Source organism: Moschus berezovskii, chromosome 14 (assembly GCF_049115385.1).
Source record: "Moschus berezovskii isolate FMDL1 chromosome 14, NW_MosBer_1.0, whole genome shotgun sequence".
Lineage (NCBI taxonomy): Eukaryota > Metazoa > Chordata > Mammalia > Artiodactyla > Moschidae > Moschus > Moschus berezovskii.
The window spans coordinates 9,441,289-9,453,724 of record NC_142473.1 but is presented as its reverse complement, the minus strand read 5'-3'; the positions used below and the strand labels follow the sequence as shown (position 1 = coordinate 9,453,724).

Below are 12,436 nucleotides of genomic sequence, written 5' to 3'. Positions count from 1 at the left end.
CCGACTCCTAGCAACCCAATGGACTGTAGCCTACCAGGCTCCTCTGTCCATGGCATTTTCCAGGCAAGAGTACTGGAGTGGGGTGCCATTGCCTTCTCGTATCACAAGAATACTATACTTCAAATCCCAAATTAGCTTGATCTATCCCATTGTCTTTGCTGTGCGTAATCACAGACTATGGCTTCCCAGGTGGTGTTAGTGGTCAAGAACTCGCCAGCCAATGCAGGAGACAAAAGAGAAGTGGGTTTGATCCCTGGGTGGAGAAGATCCCCGGGAGAAGGGCCTTGGAACTGCTATTCTCGCCTGGAGAATCTCATGGATAGAGGAACCTGGCAGGCTACATACAGTCCATGGGGTTGCAAGGAATCAGACACGACTGAAGTAATTTAGTACGAAGGTAATCACAGTGCTCGGAAATGTTTAGGAAATGTTTACACAGTTTAGGAAAACTTCCTATGACACAGTTTAGGAGATGATGGGAAAGACTTCATGAATTTATATAAAAATTTCCTCTCTTACCTCGTAATCTCATGGTTGCTCAGTTTCTTTTAGGTGTTTGGTTTTTTTCCCCCAAGAAAGATCTTTGAGGCATTCTTACACTGAGGCAGAGTCTAATAGTTGTATCCAGAGTGCCACCTTATGGACTCAAAGACTCATAGCAGCTAACAGGTGGCCTAGAGGAATCTGATCTCTGCTTGGGTTGGGCCCTCAGCTGTCCCAAGGAGTCACCGGAGTGCTGAGGCAGTGTAACAGCTGTCTCTGTAGCCACCCCTCTCCCCTCGCAAGGTTTGCTGATCACCTATTGGAAACACTCTTCACTACGGCTAACTTCAGCTACCAGCCTGCCACCAGCGAACCTCAAGTTGGGACGAGATGAGCCGCAGCAGGTCATTTCCATCACACTGATAAGAGCTGTAACTCACCTCCCGAACATCGATAACAGTAAAATGCATTATAATAATTAGGAAGCACCGCGGTCGGTCTATTGGAGGTGGACCGAGTGGGAAGGAAGCCAGCACTGGCCCCGCAAATGGATGCGGGCTGCGGGGCTGGAGGTCAGGCCTGAGACTCCAAAGCACAGCGAGGGGGTCAGTTTTGGCTGGGTGAGTCTCCTTGGATGGGCGGGAAGAAACCGGAGGATGGCCGGAGGGGGCGGGGGGTGGGCTCAGGTGTGGGAGCGGAGGAGGACGAGGCGGAAACGGGGCAGCCGGGGGTTCCGGGCGGCCAGCTCCCGCTTGGCCTTCGGGTCAGGCGCGGATGTCACGGGCCATCCCTGGGTGACCTGGTAGCTCCTCCACTTGCTTCCGCAGCTCTCTGCTTAGACTTGTGGTTTCCCATCTCTCACCCGGAGCTGCGGCTATTGGCATGTATTTCTCCCCAAAAGGCGAGGGAAAATGATGTACTTACCCTTTATCTCCAGAATTGAATGCCTATGGCAGACATTTAACAAATTGCCAATAAATTATTTTTGGAATTAATAAAAGTTAATTTATTAGGTGAGCTTTCCTTCTAATTTAGAAGATTGTTTTAAGAAACCTGGTTGGTACCATCAGGTTATTAATCTTAGACAAGATTCATTTTCTTTATGGAAAAATGTGTTGCCTCTAAACTGGTAAAATTGTCCTACCTAAAATGGCCACTCATTAGGACAATCTTGTGGTCATGTTTTCTCGTGAATTCTCCATTGTCTAAAGAGTAGACCAAAAAAGTTCTCATTCTCTCTTATGATTGGGACGAGTCATGATTTTTATACACATCAGAAGGAAGATATTTTTAAAAGAAAAGAAGGAGAGGGAGGCTATTTCTCTCTGAATTTGGAAAGACTCGATCTCATTACCTGTATGTCAAAGTATTTTTTTTCCATTTGGGTTCACCTGGGAAGAGGCGATAGTCGGCCACGTCGGGAACTCCACAGCGAGGCCTCTTGATCACGTCCATGGTAGCTCGGTTTAACTTCCCGGTGACTCGGAGGCCGAAGAACTCCTGCAGCTCCTTAATCTTTTTCACCGTGGAATTGCCTCCTTTTGCAACCATCTCCCCAATCTGGGGCCCTCCTTTTTTTGTGTAATACTTGTCAAGGTACGCCTGAAATGGAGAGGCAGGTTGACGTCTGCAGCATAAGCTGTGAGCAACACTCACGCTCAGGTGAGACAGGACAGTATTCTTGTTATGCTAAAGACAGTCTGCACGGCACTTGCCACTTTTGAAAAAAAAAATTCGATATATTTGCATAGATAAAGCTTAGATAGATTAAGTCCAAGTTATTAACAACAGTTATCTTTGGGAGGTGGGATTTTAGATTTATTTGCATGCATTTTGTGCTTTTTCTACAATAAACTGCTATTTTAAGAGAAAAAAAATATTAGAAAGAAAATACTGTGAACATTTTCCCCACAGCCCATTTATTTGTATTGAAGTTTTTACCAATTTGTAAAATAAAGACTATCCTATTTCTCTGTAAGGAACTAACACTGTCGCCTTTTCATTATACACTATGCAACATCAGTGTGTTCTTAGCTCTGTGAGGCCTCGTCCTGCGGTCTCTCAGTTTATGTGAAAGCAGTAGGTGTCAATCTATTTCCTGGCTGAGACTTTTAAATAATTCAGGTGTGTTCAATATGTGGAGATTTTTCAAGAGGCAGGTTTTCTAGGACTGACTGTCCCTTGAAGCAAATATTAGAAAATTAGTCATAAATATAATGTTTTCATTTGCATTTGAAAGCTAAAACCCCTAATATATCACTCAAAACACTCTGTATGACTTCTCGGGTGAAGTGAATGACATAGTCATGCAAATGCAGGTTTAGTGCCTGCTGTTGTCCTAGGAATTTCATCCATCCAGCTTGTTTCAAGAAAACAGAAAGCAGCTAAAGATTTATATCTATATTTCATTAAACATAAATGTTTATATTTATATGTTATAAGGTGTTGTATATACATAATATCATTTGTATATCATATGAACTATATTCATAAACCATGTAATTTATCATATTCTATATAAACTATGTGTATTATTCATTTCTATTAAATATATTTATGTATAAATAATAAAATATTGGAAGTAATCTCAATATCTAACAATAGGGAATGTGTTAGATACATTATTATATATTGATATGAAGTAATACTAGGCTTCTGCTAATATGATGTTTTTGAAAAATATTTAGTGGCATATATAATGATTCAGTATAATGGCAATACATTGAGAAAAACAGAAGTGAAACCTTTATACAGATTATAATCACAATTTCATACATAAACCAAATCATATAATGTATATGTATTATGTTCATGTTTATTATATTTGCATGTTAATATATCAATAATAATATTAGCATGTATATTAACATTTAAAGTTAACACACTAATCAATGCATTGGTAATTAGCACATACATAATTTATTAATATAATGAACATAAGTAACATAGATAATGGAAGGAAATATGTCTGAATATTAATCTTACTTATCTCTGGGTTGTAAATCTCTGGGTTGTAAAATTATGGGTGACAATTTGTCTTTATCCTTTCCTATATCCCAAAGATTTCTGGTATCAACATAAGCTGTAACTGTTAAGCAAAAAGTGAAAAGGAGTTAGACTCACTTGTTTAGACAAGGTGCTCTGTGTCCTTCCTGCGGGCTCAACCAGCCCTTAGTCCTTGGCCTGCTTGTGAGCAGACTTCACTTCCCTGGTGGTGGTTCTTTGTAAAATCTTAGTGAGATGAGAACCCAAGAAGAGAAAAAGGGAGCCCTGAAACCCAGAGGTGTGACTATTTGCTTTCATTTCCATGTCTCATTAAGCTATCTGATATACGCATTTATGTTTCTGATTCTTTTGGCAAGATGACGTTGATTCTCTGCGCTATTCTCTTTGCTCAAGCGGATGCTGTAGTCATACAAGGCTCACGGTAAGTCTGAATCACAGTCTTCAGAGGTGAGCTCTGTATGGAGCTCTGTGCTCCATATGTTCTGAGGCTTTTTAAATTTCAAATATTGTTTCCTGTTAGATTTTGTGTTACAGTTACACTCTAAACTCTAATTTCATTTCACAAAATATGGTCCCATAAGAAGATGATTTGGCCACCTGCTGCGAAGAACTGACTCATTTGTAAAGACCCTGATGCTGGGAAAGATTGAAGGTAGGAGGAGAAGGGGATGACAGAGGATGAGATGGTTGGATGGCATCACCGACTCAATGGACATGGGTTTGAGTAAACTATGGGAGGTAGTGATGGACAGGGAAGCCTGGCGTGCTGCAGTCCATGGGGTTGCAGAGTCAGACATGACTAAGTTACTGAACTGAACTGAAGAAGATGCTTAATATGCATTAAGTGAAAAGAGATTTATCACTATTATTATTATAGTACAAGCCAAGTTTGTAAATAGAAATGTGTGCATATGAATACATACAGATATACAGTGATAAACTAGGATGAGGTGAGGAAGCGAGTGGGGGTTGCGAAAAAGACAGTGATCCAGAAAAATAATATTAAATTCAATATTTTTGGAAAAAACTTAAACTAAGGCAAAAAAATCCATGGTGGAAAAAACTATTAAAATTTTAAATAAAGATAGGCTCCAACCTTCAGCTGTCCTTCGTCCTAGTCACAGCCTGGTCCTGAGTCATAGAAAGTATTTTGAAAAATATAGACTAAGGGATTAACAGTTCTTATATGTTGGTGATGGAATTAAGAACAATACTTTTAAAATCATATATGTTTTATATATATGTTTGCTGTGAACATATAAAATTTTTACAGTAAAATGGGTCTTCTTCAAAATATACATAAGATACTAGGCTTGCAGCTCAAGAAGTTTAAGGCCAGTGGTAGTAAATAGGATGCAAACCATCTTCAATGAAGTAAAGGTAGAATCAGAAGCAATTTCTCCTTAGAGCACAAGGACTGGTTGCTGCGGTGAGCGGGTGAGCTGCTCCCCACTGGGTGCCCCCGCGGGACGCAGCCCTTGCACGAGGGAGCACCGGCCGCCATGCACACAGTCCACAGCCTTCTCATCACTCCCACCCGGGGGTCTCACGGTCCTCCCTGCTGGGTGTGATGATGCCTTCACAGCTACGGCCGTGGCATGACCCAGTTCCAGACACAGGGTGGATGTTCAGTTACCATTTGAACTCTTATTCTTTAGGCAGAATATAGCAAATATGCTTCTTTGAAGAATTATCATGTTCCGAGGTACAGAGAGGCCAAGTTTTTCTGTGTGCTGTATTGGTAGAGTTACTGACGAGGTTTTAGCATGCTTTCCAGAGTCTAAATGTTCAGTTAGGCACGAAGGTGCACACCTGGAACTGTGCCTTCTGTTCGAACACTTGCGTGCTGTGGGCTCAGCTCTTGGTTGTGGGGTCAGCTGGGTCAAGGATTTCAGGCCTCCCCAGAACTGTCCTATGCGTCTCCACCTCCTCATTCCTACTGGTAAAACCACAGGAGCCTGTCGCTGGTGTTACGGTGATCCTCTTTCCAGAGACAAGAATAGCAGAGGCCTGGAGAGCAGGCCCAGAAGCTCGTATCCCGCCCAGCTTTTACTGAGTGTGCCTTCCAAGTGTCCCTCACAGGAGGAACGAGCTTAAAGCTCAAATTTAAGTGTGCCTCAAGAGAAGGTAAAGTTTAAGATACGATTCTTCAACATTTCTTTCTGTTTTGGAAAAGTCACAGAAATGCACAGAAATGTGGGAAGTTTCAGCTGTGTGATAAATCCTAGGTTCTAAAAAGTGTGGGCAATTCCTGTAATTTCTTTTGGAATCAGTTTTCTCATCTATGAGATGGGTTCGGTGTCTATCCTTCCCACACCAAGGTGAGGATCCAATGAGATGCTCAGTGTGGAAATGCTTTGAAATGTATCGAAAGACCTTAACATGTTCATACCCTTTTACTCATTAATTCCACTTCTGGAAATCTATCCTGAAAAAGTAATCTTTTAAATTAAGCTGATGTACAAAGATGTTCACAGAAATCTTATTCATATGGAAATATTCCATGTATCCAAGAAAATAAATGGGACAAATTATAGCTCACTTGTTTTCTGAAATACTTGTCATTTTTAAACATGATGTTTATGAACATCTAAACATCAAAGTTTTATATGTGATTCATGGGGTCGCAAAGAGTCGGACACAACTGAGTGACTGAACTGAACTGAACTGAATAATAAAAAAAGAAGGAACCAAAATTTGAGTATAATGGCAATTTAAAAATATCTCTATGCACAGAAAATAAAAGGGTAGTAAAGGCGCCTGAATTTAACAATTTGTATTTGGAAGGTTTTTTATTTTTATTTTCTTCAATTTTAGTTCATAATAATGTGATAATAAAAGCTTCTATTATTTTAAGGACAACTTAACAGCCTTATTAAATGTCGTATTGATATTACTATTTAAAAACAAACAATAGGCTAAAACTCTGGATGATGAGACTAATTATTTCATCATTTTCCAAGCCTTTGTGATAATTAGCAAATAAGAATTGAAAAGATGCAAATGGGCATGAAATAAATCAATTAAAAACCTGTTTATCTTTGCAAGAATAGACTGTTGTGTTCCTGGGTGGAGGAAGAAGTGACTAGCACTGGGAAACATTTCCTGCCTGGAGTTCCCTTTTTGGTGAGCGATCGAGAGAGAAGGGAGCAGGGTGGAGGCCCAGGCCCCGGTGTGTGCTGGCCTGACTCTGGACTCAGCGGTGTCCTCCTGCCACCCGGCCTGCTGCCCCAGGCTGCTGCACTCGCTCTCTCCTCTGCCTGGACAGCTCTGTCTCCAGATCTTCACACGACCGAGAAGTTCAGGTCCACATAGTTCTTCATAGAGTTCAGGTTCATTGCAAATACCCCTTCCTCAGAGAAGCCTTCCTGGACTACTCAGGGAGAATGCTGCCCTCCCCCTCCAGGGCCCTAGTAACTCTTTACTATCCTGGTAAATTTACTTTTTAATATCACATGGACACATTGATTGCCTGGTTTGTCTCCTCCCAGATCTTCTCACTCCTCCGTCACCCCCATGTCGGTGCTTGAAGAACAGGAACTTTACTTGTTTTGTTCACTGATGTTTCTCCAGTGCTTAGATCATACCCTGGCACATAGCATATAGTAAGTGAAAGGGTAAAAGTGAATGTCACTCAGTCGTATCCGACTCTTTGTGACCCCATAGACTATACAGTCCATGGAATTCTCCAGGCTGGAATACTGGAGTGGGTAGCCTTTCCCTTCTCCAGGAGATCTTCCCAACCCAGGGATCAAACCCAGGTCTCCCGCATTGCAGGGGTTTTCTTTACCAGCTTAGCCATTGGGGAAGCCCAAGAAAACTGGAGTGGGTAGCCTATCTCTTCTTCAGCAGATCTTCCTGACCCAGGAATCGAACCAGGGTCTCTTGAATTGCAGGTGGATTCTTTTACCAACTGAGCTATCAGGGAGGCCATTCAATAAATAATTGCTAAATGAATAAACCGAAGCTGTTTTATGAAATAAAGTCTATTTTCATGTCGTTTCATTTGTTGTATTGGTGCCTGAGTTGTTAGCTATTTCTTTAAACTATAAGGTGGGACAGTAAGTAATTCTTTCTAGTCATTGGGATGCACTTGGGAGGTTTGCCTGGATCATACCAGCCTGCTGAAGAGTGATACCCTTTCCTGCCCGGAGCTGACACCTAGGGCCACTGCAGGCAGGAGAAGACTTGTTTGCCAGGTGTCAACAAGTTTCCTTGAACCTTGGTCGAAGGTCTTTCAAAGTATGTCGTGAGGGAGACTGAAGGGAGCTGACGTGCTTTGGAGAGAAAGGATAAGGGGTCACTGTGAAAGTGACAGTGTTAGTTGCTCAGTCCTGTCTGACTCTTTGCAACCCCATGGACTGTAGCCCTCCAGGCTCCTCTGTCCATGGGATCTCCCAGGCAAGAATACTGGAGTGGGTTGCCATTCCCTTCTCCGGGGGATCTTCCTGACCCAGGGATCAAACCCAGGTCTCCCACATTGCAGGCAGATTCTTTACCATCTGAGTCACCAGAGAAGCCCCAGGGGTCACTAGAGGTCCCTAACATTCCAAGAACACCTAATTCTTTCCCAATACTCTTAGCAAGGATATATTTCTTCCAAGGCTTGCTGGCCTTATTCCTGCATAGACCACTATGGGGTCAGTTAACTGTTTTCTGAAAGGTCCGATAATAGTTTCTGTTTCATCACGTGATTTCCACCATTGTGGTACAAATGCAGTAGATGATTTGTAAACAAACAAGGGTGGCTGGTTTGGGCCCGATGACCATAGCTTGTCTGAACCTGGACAAAACCATGACTTTCAGCCACCAGATCAGTTCTAACCTCAGCATGACACTCCTTCTGGAGGTCCAGTGGCATGAAACTGGGTAAGCGACAATTACATGTCAGGAGAAGGGAGGCAAAGCCTGGTGGCAAAATACGATTGGAAACAGACCCAGTTAGTATTCTGAGATATGTTCAGTTCAGTTCAGTTCAGTTCAGTCGCTCAGTCGTATCCGACTCTTCACGACCCCATGAATCACAGCATGCCAGGCCTCCCTGTCCATCACCAACTCCCGGAGTTCACTCAAACTCATGTCCACAGAGTCGGTGATGCCATCCAGCCATCTCATTCTCGGTCATCCCCTTCTCCTCCCGCCCCCAACCTTTCCCAGCATCAGAGTCTTTTCCAGTGAGTCAACTCGTCGCATGAGGTGGCCAAAGTATTGGAGTTTCAGCTTTATCGATCTCCCTCAGAATGGACTGGTTGGATCTCCTTGCAGTCCAAGGGACTCTCAAGAGTCTTCTCCAACACCACAGTTCAAAAGCATCAATTCTTCGGCGATCAGCTTTCTTCACTGAGATATGTTATTTAGAGTTTATTTTGTCCGAAAGTGGTTTCAAGTCAAAGAACGATCAACTCAACAGGTCTGTACTTGGCATCCACTGTGCTGTTTATATGGAGGGCTGATATTCAGAACGTTGAACGACCGGTGTGGCAGGGGGACTGATCAATTAGAAAGAAGAGTGGCATGAGCCATCAGTAGGGACACGTGGTGTGTACAGAAGAAGCAGCCCACGAGTGTAGCCTGGCAGGTAGGAAAGCAGTCCCCAGCAGGGCTGCAATCACAAGTGTGCTGTCTTTGCGACAGATACACAAAACAGAGGCCCTGGTGCAAAAACGTCTCACTACACACCTTTCACTGACATTGGAAATTCCTCCATTGAAGATTTATTTATTTAGGCTAAAGTTTGACACTTTTCTTTTAAATGTAAAAAAAAACAAAACCAAAAAAATCCCTCCCACTCCCTCCTCAACCCTGCCAAAAAAACAACAACCCAAAGAACACTTGGAAGCAAATATACATTGAATCACTTTGAGTCACTCTTAGTCTTTGAAGGAATTCTGATATGCTGAATGAATTATTTGTATTAGATCCTTGCCAACAGTCAGTTGGGAGAGATTTTAAAAGAGAAAGTTACAGAAAGTGTAAGTAAATAAGGGACTTTGGGAATATGCTTTAGAGAGGAAAGACCTTGGCATGAGAAGTGGGTTGGCATCCAAGAAAAATTCGGTTCACTTCAAATTTTGATCAAGTTTGCCCTGAGTATAAGAGCCATTTTTCTGAAAAGTGAACACAGGAAATCTTTCTGTTGTGACTGTGAGGAAGCTTATCATTAAATTTGTAACCCACCTCTACTGTGCAAATCTTACACTTTGTTTTTTATTTTTCTGCCCTTAGTTTTCCTTCTACGTTGTTCCTCAAACACTTCTTTTGTCTTTCTGTAATGCCTGTTCTTTTGCAAGCCCCCTCAAATTCTGTGTGCAGCAAAATACCTGGATAGATATTCATTCATTTATTTATGCAATCTTGCAACACAGACACTCAGAGTGTACTAGACACCAGTCTTAGCTGTACAGGGAATCATATCCATCAGACTTCAGTGGACTTAGAAGATGATTTCAAAACCACAACAGATATTCCTGATTTTCTTATTATTATCCCCTTTAGATTTTCTGGGGCAAGAGGGGGAAAAGGGAATTGTGCAAAGATTCACCAACCTGTGCAAGGCGGTAGTTGTTCCTTGAGGTCCTGGGGGAGGCTGCAACTAGGGAGGGGGCTGCGGTGGAAAACTTCAGAGCGGTGACAAGGAGGACAGCAAGACCAGATGCAGGGAGCACCTTCATCTCCTCTTGGCGGATGGGTAATTATAGCAACCCCGGGGGACGCGAGACAGTGCATGTTTGCACTTCAACCTTGAGCTGCTTTTATAGAGTCAAACAGGTCTGGGCCCTCAGAGTAAGGATGATTCATGTCTCAAAAGGTAATTATACAGCTCCTTTCTCCCCTGATGACGGGGTAACACAGTAGGACACAGGAGTCAGGGAAAGCTTCATTCTTTGCCATTTATCAAGTGGCAAAAGGAGGAAAAACAATCACTTTTAATGCAGTTTGTCAGCTATTAATAATTCCACGAATTGGAGTAAACATGATTAATCTGAACCTATCTCAATTGAAGCCTTTGATAAGTCTCAATTTGGGGCCTTGTCCATTCTTCTTGCAGGAAAGGTAAATGAACAGAATATACTTTAATTTGTCTTCAGTAATTCTGGGCTCCCACACGCTCACCCCTATCACCTTCTTCTGCATTCACCTGGACATTTCTCAGAAAGAAATGCTGCTTATAATGATGGTGCTGGGACACGTAAGATCCTGAGTCATCAAGGAAACAGTACATTATTCTGTGCTGACTTAGGGTGCAATGTACACTGGTAACTGTTAGAAAAGCTTTTGAATAAGTTAGCGCAAGAGAGATGTTCTTTGTTAACTGGCACATTAAATTCCCCATTTTCTGTGCACTCTGGCTAACTAGAGTCTTACTCTTGTTCCTGGCTCTGATTGAGATGGATCTGGACTTAAAGATAGCATACAGAAATGGTTCAAAATCACTTTGGCATCAAATAGAGATTACATTTCGTTTAAGATACTTTCCAGCTGTGTGATCTGGGACAAGTTGTGTAGCCTCTGAACATCAGTTTGTTTTAATCTGCAAAAGACAAACTACTCCTGTGTTCTAGCTTGTCGCGTTACAGAGGTAGCACAGCAGGTAGTGTGATGTCTGTGGGCGCCACTTGCATCCAGTAGACCTGGATTCAGGTGCTAGTTCTGACAGTTGTCCATATGACTTTGAGCAGGTTACTTAATCCTTTTCAGCTATGTAATTTTTCCTTAAAAAATGGGGGAAAATGTGCCTACTTTGAAAAGAGTAAATCAGGTAGTTAACAGAGCAGAGTGCTCAGTAGACATCAGCTCTTGCAAAATAATGTTCAATTTATCTTTTTACTTTGATACCAAGCACCAGGTAGACTTTTAATTAATGTTTTTTGAATATATGTGCTGTTATTCAGTTGCCCAGTTGTATCTGACTCTTTGTGATGCCCTGGACAGCAGCACACCAGGTCCTCTGTCCTTCACCATGTCCTGGAGCTTGCTCATACTCATATCCATTGAGTCAATGATAGCATCCAACCATCTCATCCTCTGCCACTCCCTTCTCCTCCTGCCTTTGGTCTTTCCCAGCATCAGGGTCTTCTCCAAGGAGTAGGCTCTTCACATCAGGTGGCCACAGTATTGGAGCTTCAACTTCTGCTTGAGTCCTCCCAGTGACTATTCAGGGTGGATTTCCTTTAGGATTGCCTGGTTTGACTGATGGATATATGCATGACTCAATCAATGAATCTCAAAATGTAGTTCCTAGACCAGTAGCATAACTATTACTAGGAAACTTGTTGGAAATGTAAATTCTCAGGCCCCACACAGAATTACTGAATTAGAAACTCTGGGACTGGGGCCCAGGAGATATGTTTTAACAAGCTGTGCAGGTTATTCTGATGCATGCTTGGAAAACCATTGGAATAATTGAGCAAACAGGATTATGAAATATGGGATGAAATGAACAATATATACAAAATGCCAAAACATCCTGGTCACACAGTATTCAGTATCACCCTTGCCATCTGCAACAGTGTGGCATTTCTTGCATTTAAAGCCATCTGTGAAATCTTTTGCAAATAATTTAATACTAACATTTGTTAGGTGATAGATAAAAATATGTGAATGTCTTACTTAGATATTAGAATAAGTATGATTAGATTCAAGGCTATTCCTAGGTGATTTCTCTCTCTCTTGCTCTGTTGCATGGTGATATATTTTCCTACATGAAGAGAAAATAGTGGAGTTACAGGCCATGTATGGGGGTCTGGTGAATAATCCCAGGTGCTCGATGACAATTTGTTATATGTGTGAACATCATCTCCGTGATATGCTGTGAGATACACAGAACATGATCCTCAGAAGAAAAAAAGAAAATCACAGATCTAGTAGACTAGTTCAACTCACTAAATTATACTGTTCCTTAAAGAGTGAATGATACAAGTCTCACTTAAGGTTGTTTTATAAATGA

At 42.0% G+C, this 12,436-nt stretch overlaps 1 protein-coding gene across 1 annotated transcript in view; it reads right to left on the bottom strand.

The window, feature by feature from the left end:
- The window catches only part of MMP20 (matrix metallopeptidase 20), a 60,039-nt gene extending 49,879 nt beyond the window's left edge, over positions 1-10,160 (bottom strand). Inside the window, exons 1-2 of the mRNA XM_055422372.2 lie at positions 10,035-10,160; positions 1,838-2,085 (exon numbers count right to left, since the gene is read on the bottom strand). Of these exons, the coding sequence (XP_055278347.1) occupies positions 1,838-2,085; positions 10,035-10,160 (374 nt within the window). The remainder of the gene's footprint in view (positions 1-1,837; positions 2,086-10,034) is intronic.
- Between the last annotated feature and the right edge of the window lie 2,276 nt (positions 10,161-12,436).